Here is a 20,030-nt window from a genome sequence, read left to right on the forward strand (position 1 = left end):
TCTGTTGAACCACGATGGGAGAACTCCCTGGAGCCTTCTCTTTAAATCCACTGATCCTATAGATACCTGAAGGCCATAAGGCAGAAATATACACATTATACACTAAGAGAAGTGGCAGGGGGATCTTTACACAACATCATGAAAACAGTTACTAAAGGAACTCTTTCCATCCAGTGCTTTGCTAGAAACTGTGCAAACTGAATTAAACAGACACATTTTCAGAAGACCTAAGACACATTCCAGTGACAACCGAGATTTAATATGCCTATGGAGAGGGATATAGCAAATGAACAAATAAATTAATGAAGCAAAAAAACAAAAAGGGAAGCAAAGCTTGCATTCATTGGCAAGAGAAGAAGAATCTGATGCATGTCATATCAGATCATTTTGCCTTTCGCTATTGATAAAAGAGCTCATGAAGAGATAAGGCTTGAAAATTAAATAATCTAAAAAGATTCCTTGGTGAGTTAACATGAAATGAATGTCCAGAGAGAAAGTATTTCAAGGTGAGACTTGAGCAGAGGCTTAGTGATAAGAAAAAAAATGATTGCTTAAATGGATTTGAAGATAATCATCTGGAAGAAAAAGGTCCTGGTGAAGAACTAAGATGAGATGAACAGTCAATCCTGGGAATTAAATGGGGTGAGGAAATGCCCCTCTGTTGAGCTCAGAGTTGGCCTTTCTCAGGTAGAATGCCCTGCAGGTCTAGGAAAAGTCTGCCTTCCTCTAGCTGAGCACTTAAGTCAACTTTTTCCATGGTAGTTTCAGTTGGCTTTAGTTAACCTCCTCCTCTATTCTTTTCTACATTCTTCCTGCATTAGTTTAGGGTTATCTAAATACCAAAATAGTACTGGGGATGGGAACTCAGGAAAAAGACATACACAATTGCTTAGTTTCTAACAGTGGTTATGGAATTTTCACTTCAGCTGACTTGCTGAGCCATGACTATCCTCAATGGCCATCAGGTGCCAATATGCGGAAAATTGGCTGAATTTTCTTCCTCTTGGACTCTATTCCCCTTGACCTTGCCCATATCCATCTGGACTTTCTTATCAAGATGATATTTTGGTTTTTTTAGGCTCAATTTGTTTAAAAGACTCCCCCCCTTTTTTATAAATGTTGCATCTCATGACCAACTAGGATAAAAAAAGGAGGAGGGAGAGGAAGCTTAATTTTTAATAAAATATTTGAATCTGTCAGCTTAACTCAGCAAGAATCAAGGGATAAGCGGATTTGAAATGTCAAAAAAGTTTCCAGATGCCAGTATCTATTTGTTGCCTTTGGCTGTTCTGAATATAGGTAAGAGAAAGCAGAAGAAGTAGTTAAGTTTATAGTATTCTAAGGAGAGTGTTTGGTAGTGGTATTTGTGGCTTGAGTTCATCCTGCATCCATACCTAATTACCAACGATGTCTCCTTAGGCAAGTTATTCAGCCACACCCTTTATTATACATGGGGGGCCTATAATAACATCTAATCTAGATTGATTTATGGAGAATAAATAAATTAATGCATGAAAGGCACTTAAATATTGAAAAACTATTAGCTTTGATTATGAATATTATTAAAGTGGTTATGATTGGGACAGAGATGGTATGACTCTAAAGGTAACTAAACTATGGTCTAAGGTCCTCAGGTGGTTGAGCTGCTATTAAACGCTTTGGCCCACCATTCTTCAAATATCAGAGCACATTGGGGATGTTAATTATGAACAAAGTATCTGCTCCTCTAAATTTCAGTGAAAGCCTAGAGTTTTAAAGATAACCCAAGGGGCCAAATGAGAATTCAGATCAGGGAGATGTTTATTGCAGCCCCAGCTTAGTAATTCCAACTTCTACAGCCAGTGATCTTCTCAAGGAGAACTCTAATATCCCAAATTCTCTGCATTAACTTATACATCTCCTTCAGCTAAACAGTAACATACAGTGTTTAGTAGGTAACACCTTTTTGGAGAATAATTATTCCTGAAAAAAATGTAACAGTTTTTCTTCCTCTTTGTAATTATAAATGGCATTCAAGGAGTTCTTGAATTGCTAGATAATACTTTATAGACTGTGAAGTTAGAGAATTTAGCAAGCGGTCCCACATTCCCATGGACTTAATAGATATTTCCTAACACATTCGAGAAACTTAGAAAGTTGGGTGTCCTGTGCCTAAGTCTCCACTGAAGTTCATGGCAGTTTCTGGGCACAATCATATTTACAATATACACCCATAAGTAGTTTACCAGGTTAAATAACTGTGGTTTGGGGTTTAATTGCCAACTTGTTACCCTAAGAATAATTTCAGACAGAAGAATAACAGAATGAAGGGGTCTGCCCAGGCTGTTACTGCTGCCTATAAAAATAAATAGGATCCTTAGGGTTTAATTAGAGGACTTGATAATTATACCTAAAGCATGCTAATGTTAAAAATGGGAACACTGGACATCTGGAAGATGAGTGTAGATTTGGAAACTAAATCCAAGAAATGGTGACTGTCCAATGGACAAGTGAGGTCCACACTTGTCCTTTATACATAAGCACAAATGACAAAGGTGAATGGGAACTGGTCTGCAAAATGGAGTAATTCAGGACAACAAATGGGAAATGTATTTAAAATCCCAAGGAATCCAGGATGATGGTGGCTTCTTTGGGCCTAAGATGAACAGACGTCATTTAAAAGGAAGAGCAAGTATATGAAAAAATGTTTTTCCTTCCTAAAAACACATACGGACAGTGGAACTCAACCACACGGGATGCCAGTTGGCATCAGAGAGTCCACTGGGGAAGAGAAAGACTGAAGAGCTCCCTCTGTTACATAGTCTCTGCTCAATGGGTCAGGAATGAGCTTTTGCAGGATAAGGTGTAGAACAGCTTTGATAGAGAGCATTGGGTATCATTTTCCTCCTCTCACCCCTTTTCTCAGACATGAATGCCAAACAACTATATATACCTGTGTATATCTATATATATGGTTGGTTATATATATATATGATTGGCTTTTTATACACACACACACACACACACACACACACACACACATATTCCATTCTCTCAATGTTAATGGAGATAAGATCCTTGTTTCCATTTTTTTTTTCTTTCCAAAGTTATGAAAAGAAAGTTTTCGGTTTGTTCCTCGTAAGGTTTTAGGAATAACTTTGAGAAAATGGCCTCTTTCCTTTATAGCAGATCCCATCTAAAAGTTGTTTTGTGTAGTTTAGGGATAAAATGTCATGCTTCTTGGCATATTCTCTATTCTTTCTTTCCCTTTCTCTGTGAAAAAGTAAGTTCAAGGTGTCTAAGTTACTAGGAATCTGCTCTACATGGTATAGCAAAATTTAAATTATACAATTTAGATTATGCTAGAGTGAAACTCCTTAGAAACAGAGAGCACAGCTTAAGCGTATGGTTTAGAGGCAAGGGTAAATGGAGTGGAAAAGTAGTAAAAGTTTGGTTTTAGAAGGTTTAATACTTATGATCCGGGGGCCCGCTGCAGTTCCCCACTCCTTGGGAGACAGATGGGGTGGGGCAGGCATGTGTAAAGAGTGAGGCAATTCATGAATACTCAGCCATGAAATGGAAAATCAAAACGAAATAAGTACAACTGTAACTATCTTGGTCTATTAATATTCAAACATTAACACCTACTTTTCTTTGAGAGACACAACTGAATACTTAGTGCACACACACAAAAATGATAGCTGGAGAAGAGGAACATAGTCAAGAAATGCATTTAAATAGGGTTTGAACGTGTGGGTTGCTTAACTCAGAGTCACCGTTGACCAATTAAAATAAATTCCCCACCCAAACGTGTCTTCAAATCAAGGGTCCCTTGGAAAAAATTTCCAGAATGCATGACAGATTTTCAGAGGGGTGACACATGGTCCAATTTTCTGAAGACTTTGATTTAACATTTGAATACAATAGCATTGGACTCTATACAGAATATTTAAACTTGAAAAGAAAATACCTTAATTTGTTTACGCAAAAGCCTATTAAATAGCGTTTCTAGGGGCTCTTTCTGTGTTTATTCTCTGGAACATAATCTATCTTTGAAGTGGTATATTAGTTTTTAAAAAGTCATTCCCAAGCTGAATAATTAGACTGAAAACAAAAGCCAATCCTAGAGTACATTGTACATATAAAGCTATGCACATGATGCTTTGATTCAAATAATATTCTTATAAACTTTGTTATTGTTGAGGTCTATATTCAGAGTGGCAACTTTTGTTTTTGATGATTATTCCATCCTGAAACAATGCCCCCCCTGCCCAATTAAACCAGAATTAGGAGCACATTTATGCCTGATGAGTCTTAAATGTCTCAACTGCCTGCTTCAGAAGTGAAGACCTTTCGTGGTTACGTTCATTTTGTCTCTGCAAAGAGGGCTCAAAAGAAAACAGAATCAATTCCCTTAAGTTCTTCTGGAAGAGGAAGGTTGCTTTTGTCGCTTTGATCTTAGCATGTTGTGCATTTTTTATTGGCTGTTGAATATAAAAAGCCATTGCCTCATCTGGTTTCTCTGCTACATGCTCATATTGTAAATCACACAACGCCTTCCAATCGAAAGTAAAATACCCAGGTCCAAAATACCACTTCCAAATTGATTTATCATTACAGATGAGAGAAGGACTTCCAGGGTGTCAGAAAACTATCTAATGTTTGATTCATATGCCTCAGACTGCTCCAAACATCTCCACGTACTTTAGACAACAAATTCCATACACTCATGCTATTTTCTCACTACCTCCCCCTCCGAGAGGCAGTTGTAGCTAATGTAGCAGCTGGCTAGGTTATTGCTTCTATAATATAATCCATAATGCAAAAGCAGCTCTTTTCCAAATATTTTAGAGCAACTGCAACTGAAGTTGTTTACGTGTCTCTGTTAGGTAATTTTCCTATAACTTTGTGCCAATTGGCTTCATAAGGTTTGGTAAAAATCTTCAGTAAATCAAGACAACTGCACTTAGTTAAATTTCTCTCATACAGAGAATTATAGGAAAATCACATCTAGCTGATTTGAGGCCATCATGATGAAGTAAAGACAGGGTTTTAGAAATTGAGGGCAAACTACAAAAATGGAGTGGTGTAATTAAACATCAAATAGTCCAAGTAATAAAAGTCATAGGTTAATTGTCTCTCAGTCCTAGTCAGATCCTTTAAATACTGTCTCACCACCTGAGCATTGGTTCTTTTATCAGAAGAGTGCCTGTCCTTAAAGTTGGGAAATTTCAGCTCCTTTGGAGCTCCAATCAGCTGCAAAAAGTAATTAGCATCATCCTCCAAAGTTTCAAATTTCCCTACAAAATCATAGTTGATCAAACATGGATAGCAGAGTTTGTTGACTTTTTCCCAGTGAATATCCATTCCTACCGGGCGGTGGGAATCTAGCAAATAGTGGATGAACTCTTTGAATTTGACTCCAGAGCCATTATTTAATGCTTCCTCGCAGGCATTTGCCCGGTATTTCTTTATAATTGCCTTCCCAAATACTGGGTGGTAGTAACTATTAGGGTGTTCAAATTTGTCCCTAAATGCTGACACTAATCTTTCCATGGGGTCACGAACAAACACAGCTTTGGTGTAGGTATTTAAGCGAGTATAAATCCCTTTTAAGTCAAAGCTATCGAGCTTTTTCAAATGCTTCCCGTAGTGAACAGCATCATGGGAAATGTTGTGCGCAGAGGGAGCCAATCCATTGAGTACCATCAGAATTCTCTTCCAGTTGGAACAACCGGCCTTTGGTACTTCACAGTATAAGATTTTGTGTTTATCTTCTACATAGATCCTGGATACCATGTGAAAAAGATGGGACTGTGGGCGACTCACTCCACCATATTTCTTGCAAAATTCCTGAAGGAAAGACCTGCGTTTTTCTTGAGTAGCATCAATTCCTTTCCATTTGCTATCTTTGACTAAGCTTTTGTTTAAAGGGCGAGGGTCCATCGGCCAATTCATTTCGCTGAACTTCCTGAAAAAAGTCTTAGTCTCCAGATGTTTTTCAATCAACTGAATTCTTGGGGACCCTGTGGTCCTACCCAAAGCTTGAGCCTCTCCTTGTGAGTGACTGATGTCTGTTAAGACCCTAGGAGGCCTCTGGGAGTTGAGTAGATTTTCCTTTTTATCCTTGGGATCCTTAGGGACGTGGGATTTGAGGTTCTGTTAAAGTAGAGAAGGAGAAATATTGAAAACACATTCACAACTGTGGTTACATTGATAAGGAACTTAACATATTTGTTTTAAAACGCTACGGAGGAGAGCACAGTTCATGCGAACTGCTAGGACAATTTTTTTTTTTTTTGGTCTTTTTGCCTTTTCTAGGGCCGCTCCTGCAGCATATGGAGGTTCCCAGGCTAGGGGTTGAATCGGAGCTGCAGCCACTGGCCTACGCCAGAGCCACAGCAACGCGGGATCCGAGCCGCATCTGTGACCTACACCACAGCTCATGGCAAAGCCGGATCCTTAACTCACTGAGCAAGACCAGGGATCGAACCTGAAACCTCATGGTTTCTAGTCAAGATTCGTTAACCACTGAACCACGATGGGAACTCCTGCTAGGACAATTTAGCAAAGCATGCGGAGTATATGTTTTGTAGTGTTTTCACAGAAAGTGTAACCATGAAAAATGGTATCCATGAACCCCTTTCAACCAAAGCTTCATGTTTTATTTTATATATATTTGGGCTACCATCATGTTATTCATTTAAGGTTCATGTGCTGCATTACATTAACAGATTTTCTCATGCTACATTATCTGAACATTATTGGCGTGAAACTACCAGTTACTAATTTGAAACTTGGGTAGCCCCATAAAACAGCAGCCAAGATCCTTCTTCCATGGAGCCAGCTGTTTGGGGTTTCAACTCTAAAAGGATTTGTCTGCTGTCTTCTCAGAGACTCCCGAGATGACTTCAAAGCTTTGAGTCCTCTTTATACCCTGATCAACAAATTGTAGTCCATAAAGTTTTCACACATAATACAAAATTCAGTAGTTCCTGTTGTGGCTCAGTGGAAATGAATCTGACTAGTAGCCATGAGGATGCAGATTTGATTCCTGGCCTCGCTCAGTGGGTTAAGGATCTGGTGTTGCTGTGGCTGTGGCGTAGGCCGGCAGCTCTAGCTCCAATTTGACCCCTAGCCTGGGAACCTCCATATGCCACAGGTGCGGCCCTAAAAAGACAGTATATACATATATAAAATAATATATAACATATAATTATACATATATAATATAAATAATATTTATATATTTGATATATATTAAAAAATATATAATTAACTTGAGGTTTGAGAAATCACATGGCTATTGGTAGACTGCATGGGAAGTACTTAGCACAGCCCTGAAATCAAATAGTCACTATATTACTGCTGCTACTTCTTAACTACTACAATAATAAATAATAATTCCTATAGTAGTCATCATAATAGTATTTTATCCCAGTGACTAGTGAATTTCAAGGCTCCCCAGTTGTCTATTATTATCCAGACTGTAATTTGTCTGTCTCTACATATGATCCAATTAATTCCCTCCCTGCTCCATTAACAAAAACAAAAACAAACTCAGCCTTCCACTGTGCTCTCTGGACCTCCTGCTTGTGGCCATCCTATTCCCCTTTAATCTGCAGGGACTTCTGGACTGTTTATTTCCCATGACTTTCTCTAATGAAACCTGGCTGGCCCCCAAGACTCTGTTTCCCTTGCACTTTTTCAAGCAGAGGGAAACATCACTTCCTTGAACCACTTGTCCCTTGAGCCAGAAGATAGGGAGCTAGTTCCTTGTACTTCACAGCCATTTCCAGGATACAGCCCCTGACCAAACTTCCTGCTTCTGTGAAGTCCGTGTGTCCTGCTCAGCCTCCCTTTTCCTCTCCCCACGCTGCCTCCTGCCTTCCCCACTGATCTTTTCACTTCATGCACTGAAGTCTTTAGCTCCCAGCTCAGACTCTGCTGCCCACAAAGACCTCGCCATTGCCACCTCCTCTGTCATCTCTCTGACCCTCATCATCTAACCTTCTGGTTCATCATTACTCCCTGTTTTACAGTCTACGACCATGTCCCACTATGTTATATGCAGGATCTCAGCAGCCAGTATACCTGGTGGCTCTTGGAAAGTCACCTCTGAAGGGAGGTGTTCCCTGTTTACTTTGTTTAAATTATATTCTCCTGAGACTTTCACCACTGAACCCTGCTCATTTTTCTCATACCACTTATCACAACATGAAATGATTTTATTTACGTTTGTGTTGTCTATTTCCACCCCATCCACTTCTCTTGCACTAGAAAATGACTGCAGAGGCCATCTTTCTTGTTTTTAGTTGCATCTCTGGTACATAGCATGTTGTCTGACACAGAAAAGATGACAAACAAATAACAGTTGAATGATTGTATGTGATCATATATATACATATATTTTTTCTTTTTTGGCCGATCCGCGGCATCCAGAGTTCCTGGGCCAGGGATCAGATCCAAGCTGCAGTTGTGACCTATGCCAAAGCTGGGCCCACACCAGCTCCTTAACCCACTGTGTCAGGCCAGGGATTGAACATGTGTCCCAGTGCTGCAGAGGCACCACCAATCCTGGTGCACCACTGTGGGAACTCCTGTGATTATAATTAATGATGGGCTTCAAAACGATTTTTTTATGACCTTGTTGAAGAAAAACAGTGCTAATCAGAAGGTCAAGCTTAACTTAGATAAATAATTGACCAATTCTTGTGAAGGTGCTGAAAATCTGTATTCAAACAAATCTTTGGCACAAGAGAAGACAAATGAAATCGGCACATGTAGAGCTGCTTGTGCCAAAGGAGGGGTGGAGGGCTGGGAGCCTTACCTGCCTGCCAGATCAGATTGGTTCAAAGTCACTCAGTGCTGCCTGGGAACTCCTGGAGGCTCGCCAGCCATCTGGATGCCCAGGCCTCACTGTGGATACCCTGAAAACGAATCTTAGGGGTTGGGGCTTCTGACTCCAATTTAGACAAACTCCCCAGGTGCTCCCCAGGCAGCCATGGCATTTGGGCTCCACTGAACTGGAGCATAGCAAAATTAAAAAAAAAAAAAAATAAGAGTGCATCTCATACCATCTAGGAGAGAAAGACGCCAAATGTAGTGAACGTGAATATTCTTGTAAAGCAGAGGCAACTAGGCTGTTGGAGGCAGGGTGTCACATCAACCTTCACACAGACCAGAAGAAATACTCTTCACATTCACCCACTTCCCTCTGCTGGAGGTCCCTGTCCCCCAAGCTGCTTTCCCATCATTGGTTTGTCCAGGGAGATTACTGTTCAAGGGAGAAGTTCTTTGCTCATAAATTAGACTTCAGTCTCCTGCGGGTTTATTGAGTTCTAGTCTGTCTGCTGAGCTCTGATGAAATCAAGGTACAGACAAAGGGTTAATTCTAAGTAATGACACCCTGTGAGGCTTGCTGTTGGACAGCCACAGAAACCTTCTCCCAGCAGTGCCTCATTTCACCACGACTGGCCTTATAAAAAGTCACTAGGATGTGGTGACATCCCTTGCCCTCACCCCCACTCCTTTTAAATCACAGCAAAGGCTTTTGGTGACTGAGGGGTTTGGACCAAATACCAGGTTAATGGCATTTAATTTAAGTAATTTATTGTCTTCTTAGGGCTGTACCCACAGCATATGGAAGTTCTCAGGCTAGGGATTGAATCAGATCTGTAGCTGCCAGCCTACACCACAGTCACAGCAATGCCAGATCTGAGCCACATCTGCGACCTATACTACAGCTCATGACAACCCAGGCTTGTTAACCCACTGAGAGAGGCCAGGGACTGAACCCGAATCCTCACGGATACTAGTTGGGTTCGTTACCACTGAGCCAAGATGGGAACACCCAGGTTAACGGTATTTTAAATTGGAGGCTTATTCCAATCAATTTCCATCGCCATCATCATCATGGCCATGATAATGACAATAGTAACACCAATAACAAGAATAAATGCTTACATTTCTATTTTTCTTCAGGGCACTTTGTTCAGACTGTCCCTAAAGCAAATATGTATAAAGCCAAATTTATTCTGTTCCTTCCCTAAGCGGCTCCTTCTGTACTCTTTTCTATTTCTAAATGGTTCTGTAGTATTCTGTTCACCACTCACAAAATCTGAGAGATGATTTAACAATCGGAAAGTAAGTTGGTTAATTTACATCTCATGTTTTTCAAAAAAAAATCTTCTCTTTTTTAATTTATTATCTTTTAATTGGATTTTCTTTAGTATTCTCATAATTAGTCTTCCTGAAAATTATTGCCAAATTAGTCTTCCCATAATATTTTATTTTTCATCCTTTAACATCTGGAACTGGCTCAACTACATATCAACTAAAATCTTGATTCCTCAGCTGGCATCAGCAACCTGTCACCACCGGTCTCCCGTCACTTTGCGTTCAGCTCCCTTCCTGATGTGTTCTCTGTCCTTTTCTTGCTCCCATCAGCCTCTCAACTCCCCCCCCAGCCACATTCTCCCCCCATTCTTGGGACTTTCCAAATCTCCTAAACTGATATAAAACGCTGCTTTCTCCATGAAAAACCCCAGGTCTCCAGGGAAGGATTCCCTTCTCTTTGAAATAACTTTAGCACTTAGGCTGTACCAGCTGTAAGAAAAATAACTTTATTCCAGCTCACATTGTTCTTTGATTTTCTCATTGAGGAACTCTTTCAGGCACAGCTAAATTGTAATCTCTGGCAGAAAGCTGTAGTATTCCGTGGATATCTTTAAAGAGTGGGTATTATGGCAAAATTAGTTGAAAGACATGAAAAAAATGAGCATTCAAAGAAGTCTAATGAAGAAAAATGGCAGAATATTCATTAGCTCTGCAGTAAATTTCTCCATACCATTGTGAAGACCTAGTTATTTCTAGTCGTGAATGAGAATAATGATGACAGTGGGTGGGATGCCTGTCCCTTCTGGGGACATAAATCAGTGCATCTCTCTACCACAGCTGCTTCTCTTGTCTTAGGACAAGGGCCTCAAAAGCTAACGGTTTAGTTATGAGAGGGGTAAGGACCGTGGCTGCATTTCCCGCAGGACACTGGGGACAAGTGGGAAGAGGGTAAGTATACAGTCTAATCCCCGGCACCATCTGCCCATCTCCTTCTCCATCCTCACATACTCCTATTCTTCCATCTTCAGTTATTCACTGAATAAGTTTTCCCTGAGCATTTACTGTATGCCAGACACTGGGCTGCATGTTGGGAGCATGGTTTGCAAGCCAGACTCTGTTGCTCTTATGCATTAGGGGAGGGGAGAGAGACACGGAAAAGAAAACCAAAAATTAGCATACTTATGGCAGATGATACAACACAGGAAAAAAGCAATACAAGGATTGCATAAAAGAGGGGCATTTAATCCAGGCTTGGAGGTCAGTGGGGTTTTCTTGGAGAAAGTGTGTGCCATGCAAAATCACTTCCGTTTCCTGTCTCTGTGACTTGTATTCTTCTTTTGAATATTTCTCTCTGACTTGTTTGCCAAGCTGATTTAACTGCATCAACCTGAAGATGAAATAGAGGTAGGTTCATCTTACAGGTGTAGGGCTTGAAGCTCGGAGAATTTACTTACCTTGCTCAAGTTAACACGACTATTGCTAAATCTGTGCTTCAAATTTTAGTCTTCGTCATTTATGTTTTTTTTTCAGCTGCATTACATAGCAAGCAATTTATTAATTAAAGCCCATTAAAAATTGATATAAATTAAGCACTAAGCATATACCTGTCATGACAGTTAAGCATCTCAATTTTTGAGTCAGACAGATCTGATTTATGTCCCTGATGTATCATTTTCTACCTGGGTAACCTTGGCTAAGCTATTTTATTTTATTTTTTTGGCTCTTTGCTATTTCTTTGGGCCGCTCTCACGGCATATGGAGGTTCCCAGGCTAGGGGTCGAATTGGAGCTGTAGTCTCCGGCCTACGCCAGAGCCACAGCAACGCGGGATCCGAGCCAGTCTGCAACCTACACCACAGCTCACGGCAACGCCAGATCCTTAACCCACTGAGCAAGGGCAGGGACCGAACCCGCAACCTCATGGTTCCTAGTCGGATTCGTTAACCACTGCGCCACGATGGGAACTCCTATTTTATTTTTTTAAGCTTCAGTTTCCTTGTCTATAAAATGGGGATAATGACAGCATCTACCTTTCAGGGTGGCTGAATTATAGGAAAGGCATGTAGAGAGTGCCTAGCACAAAGTATATTTTCTATAAATATTAGATATTTTAATTGATTTAATCAATCAATTATTTATGAGCATCTCTGTGACAAGCATTTTCAAGGTGAATATTAGTGTTTTCCTCTGCTTTTTTCATCTCTTCTTCCTTGTCTCTCCCCAAATACAGCAAAACATATGGTAAATATTCAATGGAGACACATGGGAATGGAAAGAGGAAGGATGAGGACAACTGGGGGATAGAAATGAGAAAGAAAAAAAACCCATCTGAAATGGAGGGAAGAGCAAAGAAAGGAAACAGAAAAAGGAAGCACAATTACAGGTAACAGAATAGAATACGGAACACTTGGGACCAGAGGGTAAATAGAAAAACCAGTGGATTTTAGCCCTCTCCACGCTGCAGCCTCCACATCAGAAAACGACAGTTTCCTTAGTGAGACTATTCAAGTTGATCCAACAAGCTCATTGCCATGGTCACCTTGGATGCCAGGATTAAAATTATGATTTTAGTCTGGTTCTCTAATTCTAACCCAGGAAGTTTTATTTAGCAGAAGACCTTGCTTTTTAAAGAAACTTAAAATTTTAATGAGGAGCTGCAATTTGAAGGAGTGAAGAACATTCAAAATGTTTGGTCCTCACTATTTTAACTCCTAGCTTGTGCCTACATGTGTCCAATGTGAATGAGGATGACAAAATGCAGTCAATTACACCTGAAAAAAGTAGAGTAAATGGATGAGTGACTAATTTTAGATTTCTAATAGACTTGAAATTCAGCTCTTTTTATGAAAAATTGGGGTATAGTGGATGAATAATATTATTTAAGTTAGAGGTGTACAATATACTGATTAACAACTTTTAAAGTTTATACTCCATTTATAGTTATTGTAAAATATTGGCTGAATATTCCCTGTGTTGTACAGGATATCCTTGCAGCTTATTTTATCCCTAATAGTTTGTGCCTCAATCCCCTTATGCTTTTTCTGCCCCTCCCCCCTTCCCTCTCCCCACTGGTAATGACTTGTTTGTTCTCTATATCTATGAGTCTGTGAGTATCTGTGATATCTGAGTTTCTTTTTTGTTATCTTCACTAGTTTGTTGTATTTTTAAGATTCACATATATAAGTGATATCACACAGTGTTTGCCTTTGACTTATTTCACTTAGTATAAGTGCCCTCCAATCCATCCATGTTTGCTTCAAAAGGCAAAATTTCATTCTTTTTGTAGCTGAGTAGTATTCCATTGTATGTGTGTGTATATAGATATACACACACAATACAATTTATACATACATATACATATATATACACACACATAAATATATATGCATACACACACAAACACACACACACACACACACACACACCACCTCTTCTCTATCCACTCATCTGCTTATGAACACTTAGGTTGCAAAATATAGCTCTTTACTATCTCTAGTTTGCTGTTTAGTTTTGTAAAAATTAGTATTTGTCAGCCATCCTCTCGTCTCCTTGCTACAAAGATGAACAACAACAATGAGCATATCTGATGGGATTCTGGAGGGGAAGCGGAAGAGGACACCAGCACCTTGTTTTAGATGGTGCAATTCTTGCTTTTTGTTTTCCAAGTGTGGTGGGGAAGAAGGAACAAGCGCCCTGGGCTGGAGCACCTAAGGGTAAAGTTCTCCCTCTCCGGGGGGAGGGGTGTGTTATGGGTATGTATTAGCAAGCAAGACATTTTCACGGGGGAGAGGAATGAGCCCATGAGGTGACTGTGGAATTGGGCACCAACTGGGCTGAACTAGGGGACCAGGGAGGGTCAGAGACCTGGTCAGCATTGGAGGAGGGAGTTAGGGGTGCCTCCTGTGGGAGAGAGAAGGAAGGTAAGATAGAAAAAAGCTGTTGCAAGTAGCTGGAGAGATCAACAAAGTGTAAAGAACATTGAATACATATATATATATATATATATATTTGTCTTTTTAGGGCCGCACCTGCAGCATATGGAAGCTCCCAGACTAGGGATCGAATTCGAGCTGTACCCCACAACCACAGCAACACCACATCTGAGCCACATCCATGACCTACACCACAGCTCACGGCGATGCCAGATCCTTAACCCACTGAGCGAGGCCAGGGATTGAACCCATGTCCTCATGAATACTAGCTGGATTTGTTACTGCTGAGCCGTGATGGGAACTCTGGACATTTAAATTTGAACCAGATCAACCAAGTCCTCTTCTTGAGACCCATTTACTCAAGGCCATGCAAAAATCCCAGCCCTCTGGTGGCAGGGAGAGAATTTTGGAGAATGAATAAGATAGATGCCGTTATAAAGTACCTAGCACCGTGCCTGACATGCAGTAGGTTTCTCCAAAATGGCAATGGTCCTGTCTCTGTGCTTTTCTTCCCTGATTTTCTCTCTACATTGGACACATGATCCCAAATGCCTACCTTCCCAGCTTCAGATTGAAATGACCCTGTCCGTGTAAGCAGTGAAAAAGGTGGGGACTAATTCAATTAAGACTGGGCGCCTCCCCTAAGGCCAGCTCATCCAGAAGCAGCTGGCAGCCAAGGAGAGGGCCTGGAGCAAGCTTCAGACCAGAGATAAACTAGCTAAATCCATCTATCCATCTCCCCTCTGGACTCTGGACTGGAAAAAATGGAGAGGATCGGCCAGTTATTGCAAAGGAGAAAAAAAAATACAAACAGCCATAAAGAGGACCAGATCCCAAGGTGACAGCTGAGTCATGATCATGGTGGGGTAGGGGCTTCAGCTTGGGTGAGAACTCAGTTTAGGAAGCAGAGCAAACACAAGGGCCTGTTTTTTCCCTATCCATGGCCTCCTAGTCCAAAGCTACTTGAGCCCTGAGGACAGCCACACCAACTGTGAGAGCAGTGGTGACACTGGCAGGGACACATTCCATTTATCTTATTTGCTTAAGCATCTGCCAGCCCCATATCAGATTTGTCCTGGTCAGCACCTTCGAGTGACACACACGCCCCTCTAGCTTATGTCGCCTGCAATATCTGACAATTCAGCTTTACTCAGGGCTTCAAAGCCTTGCCCAACACTCTGGGTCTATAGCAGGACACTCACTGTTTGGTGCTGCCATGGGTTACCTGTGCTAGGAAGACAAGGTTGCCTGAGGCACCAGATCACGCCATGGGGCACCTGCAGCTGTGCTGAGGGGGATTTCTTTGCAGGATTTCACACTGAGAAAGCAAGCAAAAGAAGAATGTAAGACATCAACTTGAAGCAAAGCAGGACAGAGAGGCAAGGGGGAGGAGGGTGGGTTACCTTAGGAGGGGGCCAGAGGGAACAGATTGCTCACAAAAAATTGATGGCCCAATGGGTATGTGCAAGGTCCTATATATTCATGCATTAAGATATATTTTATCACTTTCATTTTAAGAAGATTATTCTGTTAATTATAAATTTTGAAGCTTTCAGGGGGGTTTCCAAAATCGTTGTTTCTCCTAATGATGCCTATTTGATTCAAGATGTCATTGAAATAGCCATTAAGATGCACCAATGGCCATGACCAACTCCTTTTGGTCTCCCTTTCTTCTCAAGGCCAGTTATGAGTGGCTCTGGGCCTGATCCTAAGCCTGAGGCTGGGAGCCTTCAGTGTCTGTACAACCTGGATCCCCAGAGTGGGTACAGAATGAGCTCATGCTGGACATGGGAGGATCACAGAGGGGTGCTGCCCCCTGCAGCCCAGCCTCGGTAAGTGGAACCATGCATGTGGAGATGGAGTGGGAAACAGGGACAGTGAAACTCTTCCAGGTTGGGGTTGCCTTCTTTAGGCGGAGTTCCAGTGCCAGGAAGCAGCATCTACCTGGGGAACTGTTTCTTCCCCCACCCACAACCTACTGGTCTAAAGCTACTTGAGCTCTGGGAACTTGAGCAATGCCAACTAGGAGAGTAACATTGGCAGGGCTGCTGTTGACATCCAACTCCAATTCTCCTAGATTGAGACACTGATAGCCAGTATTCTGCCAAATCTATTTATAGAGACACAGCTATCATCAAGCAAGCAAGCAGGCATAATTCTCTAAAGGTCCTTCAGACTCTGCATCATCACCCCCCACCCTGCTATGATTTTGTAATCTACTTCTTGGAAGGAGCAAACACATCTTGACGCACCTTGCTCAGAAATAACACCACAGTGTATTAACCCCATATACTACTCCCCATGCAAAGGAAAACTACCCACAGCAGGGGGGAAGGAAGTCTCAGGCTTCACACAGGGGATTTTCTTATGGTTTCTCATAACTGTAACCACCAATAACCAGACTACAGCCAATACCGTAACCAGGTGAAAGTGGACCAACTTGTGAAAATGGACCACTTGTGAAATCCAAGGAAAAGGTGAGCCCTTATGGACTAGTTTGCAAACTAACAGGACCGCTTTTGCCTCACCTGCGACTCACGGGTCTCAGGTGAGATGTCAGTCTCATATAGTGAGATTCCCAGGTTCAGAGCCTGCTCCTTCCTGAGCAAGGAGGGATGCAATTATGCCAATCGCAGGAAACGTGGGTTTGCATGTCTTGGCCCTCGCGGGGGCTCCAGTCTCCTTTAGTAAAAGCACCGTTGCTGGACCAGCGCCATAGGAAGAGGAAGGAGGGTGAGGGTGGGCTTGGGATGAATATTGTCAGGGTGCTTCACCTGTGCCACCTCTGCTCAGACTTTATCCTCACCCCAGCTCTGCCAGGTCTTTTTGATCACTTTGTCTTAGATTAATTCACTTCCCATACTCGGAACCAAACTCTATTCATTTTTTTTCCTCTAAACTCTTCATTTCCACTACCAATGAATTACCTAGACACATTTTTTTGTGTACAGACTATTGTCAGAGCCTGCTAGCAGAATTAATTAGGCAGTGCATTCATTCAAGAGGTATTTATTGAGCATCCGGTATGTGCACTGTTTAATGGCATTGGGGTTAGAGGGGCAAACAGCTCTGATAAGGGTCCTGTTCTCATGGTACTTACATTCTTGTGGGTGAAGGTAGATAATGAACAGATGAACAAAAATTTTGATGATAATACGTGTGATGCAAACACTAAAACAGATGATGTGCCAGAGTAGGACTGGGGAAACCACATGAACTTGATGTCTAGGGAAGATCTATTTGTGGAGAAACTATATGAGCTGAGCTCTGAATGACAAGAAGAAACATAAGCTCTGGGAGCAGAGCACTACAGGCAGGGGCAGTGAGGGCAAAGGGCCCTTCAGTGAGAAGGAGCCTGACCAGGTTGAGGCACAGAGGGGAGAGCAGTGTGGCTGTCGTTTAAGTGGGAAGGGCTGGGGGACACAAGATGAAGTGGAAGAGGAGGGCAGGACCATATCCCGGAGAAGTATTATGTCATGGAGAACTTGGGATTTAGATCATGGGAAGGATGGAGGATTTCATCAGAGGTGTAGTGTGAGCCACGGGAAGTCTTAGATGGGAGTGGAGGGTGGGGATGACACGATGGGATGGACATTTTATAAAGCTCACTCTGCCAGCCAAGTGGAGAATGGGTTGGGGGCTGCCCTGAGTGGAAGCAGAGCAGTCTGGAGGGAGGTTGATAGTGGGTATCAGGGGAGATGGAGCAAAAAAAGGAAAATCCAGGGTATGGTTTTAAGGGTCCATACTAACTTTCTTAATGTCTTCAACCCTAAAATTTTCAGTGTCACCTCTTGCTATTTCCTTCAGAATCCGATCTGAATAACTTTGGTTTTCAAAGTGCTCCCTGCTCCTTGCCTGGTCACTTTTCATGGATTGCTGACTTCACTAAACTTCTGCACTCTCCACACTGCATAATTAGTAAGCCAGCGAGTAATAACAAGCTCTCTGGGATTCTGTGTAGCATTGAAGGAATGTTATTCTTCTCTTTCAGAAAAGAAACTGCCTTGGAGTTCCCACTGTGGCACAGTAAGTTAAGAATCTGACTGCAGCAGCTCAGGTCACTGCAGAGGAATGGGTTTGATCCCCGGCCCCAGTGTAGCAGGTTAAAGGATCCCACATTACTGCAGCTGTGGCATAGGTCACAGCTGCAGCTCGGATTGGATCCCTTGACTGGGAACTTCCATATGTTATGGGTGTGGCCATTAAAAAAAAAAAAATTCCCTTTAGAACAGGTTCTGGGCTGACCCTTCCCTCCACATCCTGCATCGTACTCAGTACAGCTTGAAACACAGGGTATATATGGAAATTGCTTACTGATTGATGAAGAACATGTATCATGGGCATTCGTTTCTTCAAGATTTCTCTTGTATGAAGAAGGGTGATTATCCGTCAATATTCATTGCACCATTGAACCAATATGCAAAGCTTTAATTATCTCTGAGATAAGCAAATGAGGCTTTCTTGTAATCTTTATTTTGCTGAGAAAATTTCACTTGCTTTGGAGTTTATGAGGCCATAAGTGACTCCCATCTGTTGATGAACATATTTCTAAGAGTCATTTGCTCTCAAATATGAAATACTTGAGGGGAAGTTAAATTGTAACTTTTATATTAAGTGTCATCTTAGTAACAGAACCAAAAGTGGAAGCATGTGCTCAATTTTGGTCTTTCATTTTCAAAGCTTTAGGTCAGGCAAAGAATTAATTTCATTTGTTTACAAAGTAGATTATGCCTAATAAAATCTGTTTTGTTTATGGTCATATTTTAGTCAATCCATTGCCCTAGAAAATGGGAGAAATCTGATTGGCTAATTAGTCAACATTGTAAATTACATTATTCCACATCCACAGAACATTGGTCTAATTGAATTATCCAGTAATAGTATGATGAAAATATTTCCTTTTAATTCATTTTGAGCAAGGCACATACCAGTGATGAAACAGTGAAGAATCTTGTTTATTCCATCCTTGTTTGATGACTGACCACAGAATATAACATGACTTCTGTGGATACTAACTTTTTCCACATTAAGGATAATAAAGCAAGGTAGCTTTCACTGAAATCCTTACTGGTGCTCTGAATTTCCACTACTTGTCTGTGTATCTTTTCCTTCCCAGAAATTTGCTCTCTGATAAGTTCTACTTTACAAAATAAAGTCTCAATAAAATTGTTTTTAATTTATGCATAATCAAGAGATTGGTTTGGGAGTTCCCTGGTGGCTCGGTGGGTTAAGGATCTGGTGTGCCATTGATGCAGCTTGGGTTGTTGTGTGGCATGGGTTTGATCCCCGACCTCAGAACTCTAGGACACTTTCTTTACTCTTTAGATTCTGATGAGGACCATTTCTTTAGAAAAATTCATAGACACATAAAAGTTTCACACATTATCAGGGATACTCATGGGATCTGCCCCCAAGGGGCCAAAACCATATCTACAATGGGGATCTACAGAATTGGCCTTGTATTAATGACCAGTACTTTTTTTGGGGGGGAGGGGTTTTTAGAAATGCGTATTGTTGCCAAATGTTGGAAATAGTGAAATTCAAATGATAAAGATTGAAAAAAAGGGTTTCCATTTGTAAATAGAAAGCAAATAGATATTTCAGTATCATTGTAGAAAACACAGTTCAAGTTCAGCAATGAGCTGTATACACTATAAAAATATTGCAGTCCCTTGATCTCTACTCCTTAAAACACATTTTGTTTTTAATTTCCACTATCAACTTTTATTCAAAATGTTGACTTCACAAGTGCCTCCTTCACACAATTCCAGAAGATGTCGAGTTTTCCCTGGAGTCTTTCATTCAGTTCTTTATTGTGAGAAGAAAGAATAACATGGGTAAAACAGTTCAAAGGTAGTTTTTTTTAAATACTCTGTTTTGGAATGTATATTCAAACATGATGACAAATGGGCTCTTTGGCCCATTTGGATCATAGCTTTAACCCAAGAAGTGAAAGAAAGACTTTCCACAGGCAGGTGGTGTTTGAGTTACTGAATGTTCA

At 41.2% G+C, this 20,030-nt stretch overlaps 1 protein-coding gene across 2 annotated transcripts in view; it reads right to left on the reverse strand.

Moving 5' to 3' along the window:
* Window positions 1–3,694: 3,694 nt before the first annotated feature.
* The window catches only part of CHST9 (carbohydrate sulfotransferase 9), a 262,670-nt gene continuing 246,334 nt past the window's right edge, over window positions 3,695–20,030 (reverse strand). For both annotated transcript variants that reach the window (XM_047794017.1, XM_047794016.1), the window contains exon 5: window positions 3,695–6,138. In XM_047794017.1, the coding sequence (XP_047649973.1) occupies window positions 5,050–6,138 (1,089 nt within the window). In that variant the 3' untranslated portion in view covers window positions 3,695–5,049. The remainder of the gene's footprint in view (window positions 6,139–20,030) is intronic.

Source organism: Phacochoerus africanus, chromosome 8, assembly GCF_016906955.1.
Source record: "Phacochoerus africanus isolate WHEZ1 chromosome 8, ROS_Pafr_v1, whole genome shotgun sequence".
In the NCBI taxonomy this organism is placed as follows: domain Eukaryota; kingdom Metazoa; phylum Chordata; class Mammalia; order Artiodactyla; family Suidae; genus Phacochoerus; species Phacochoerus africanus.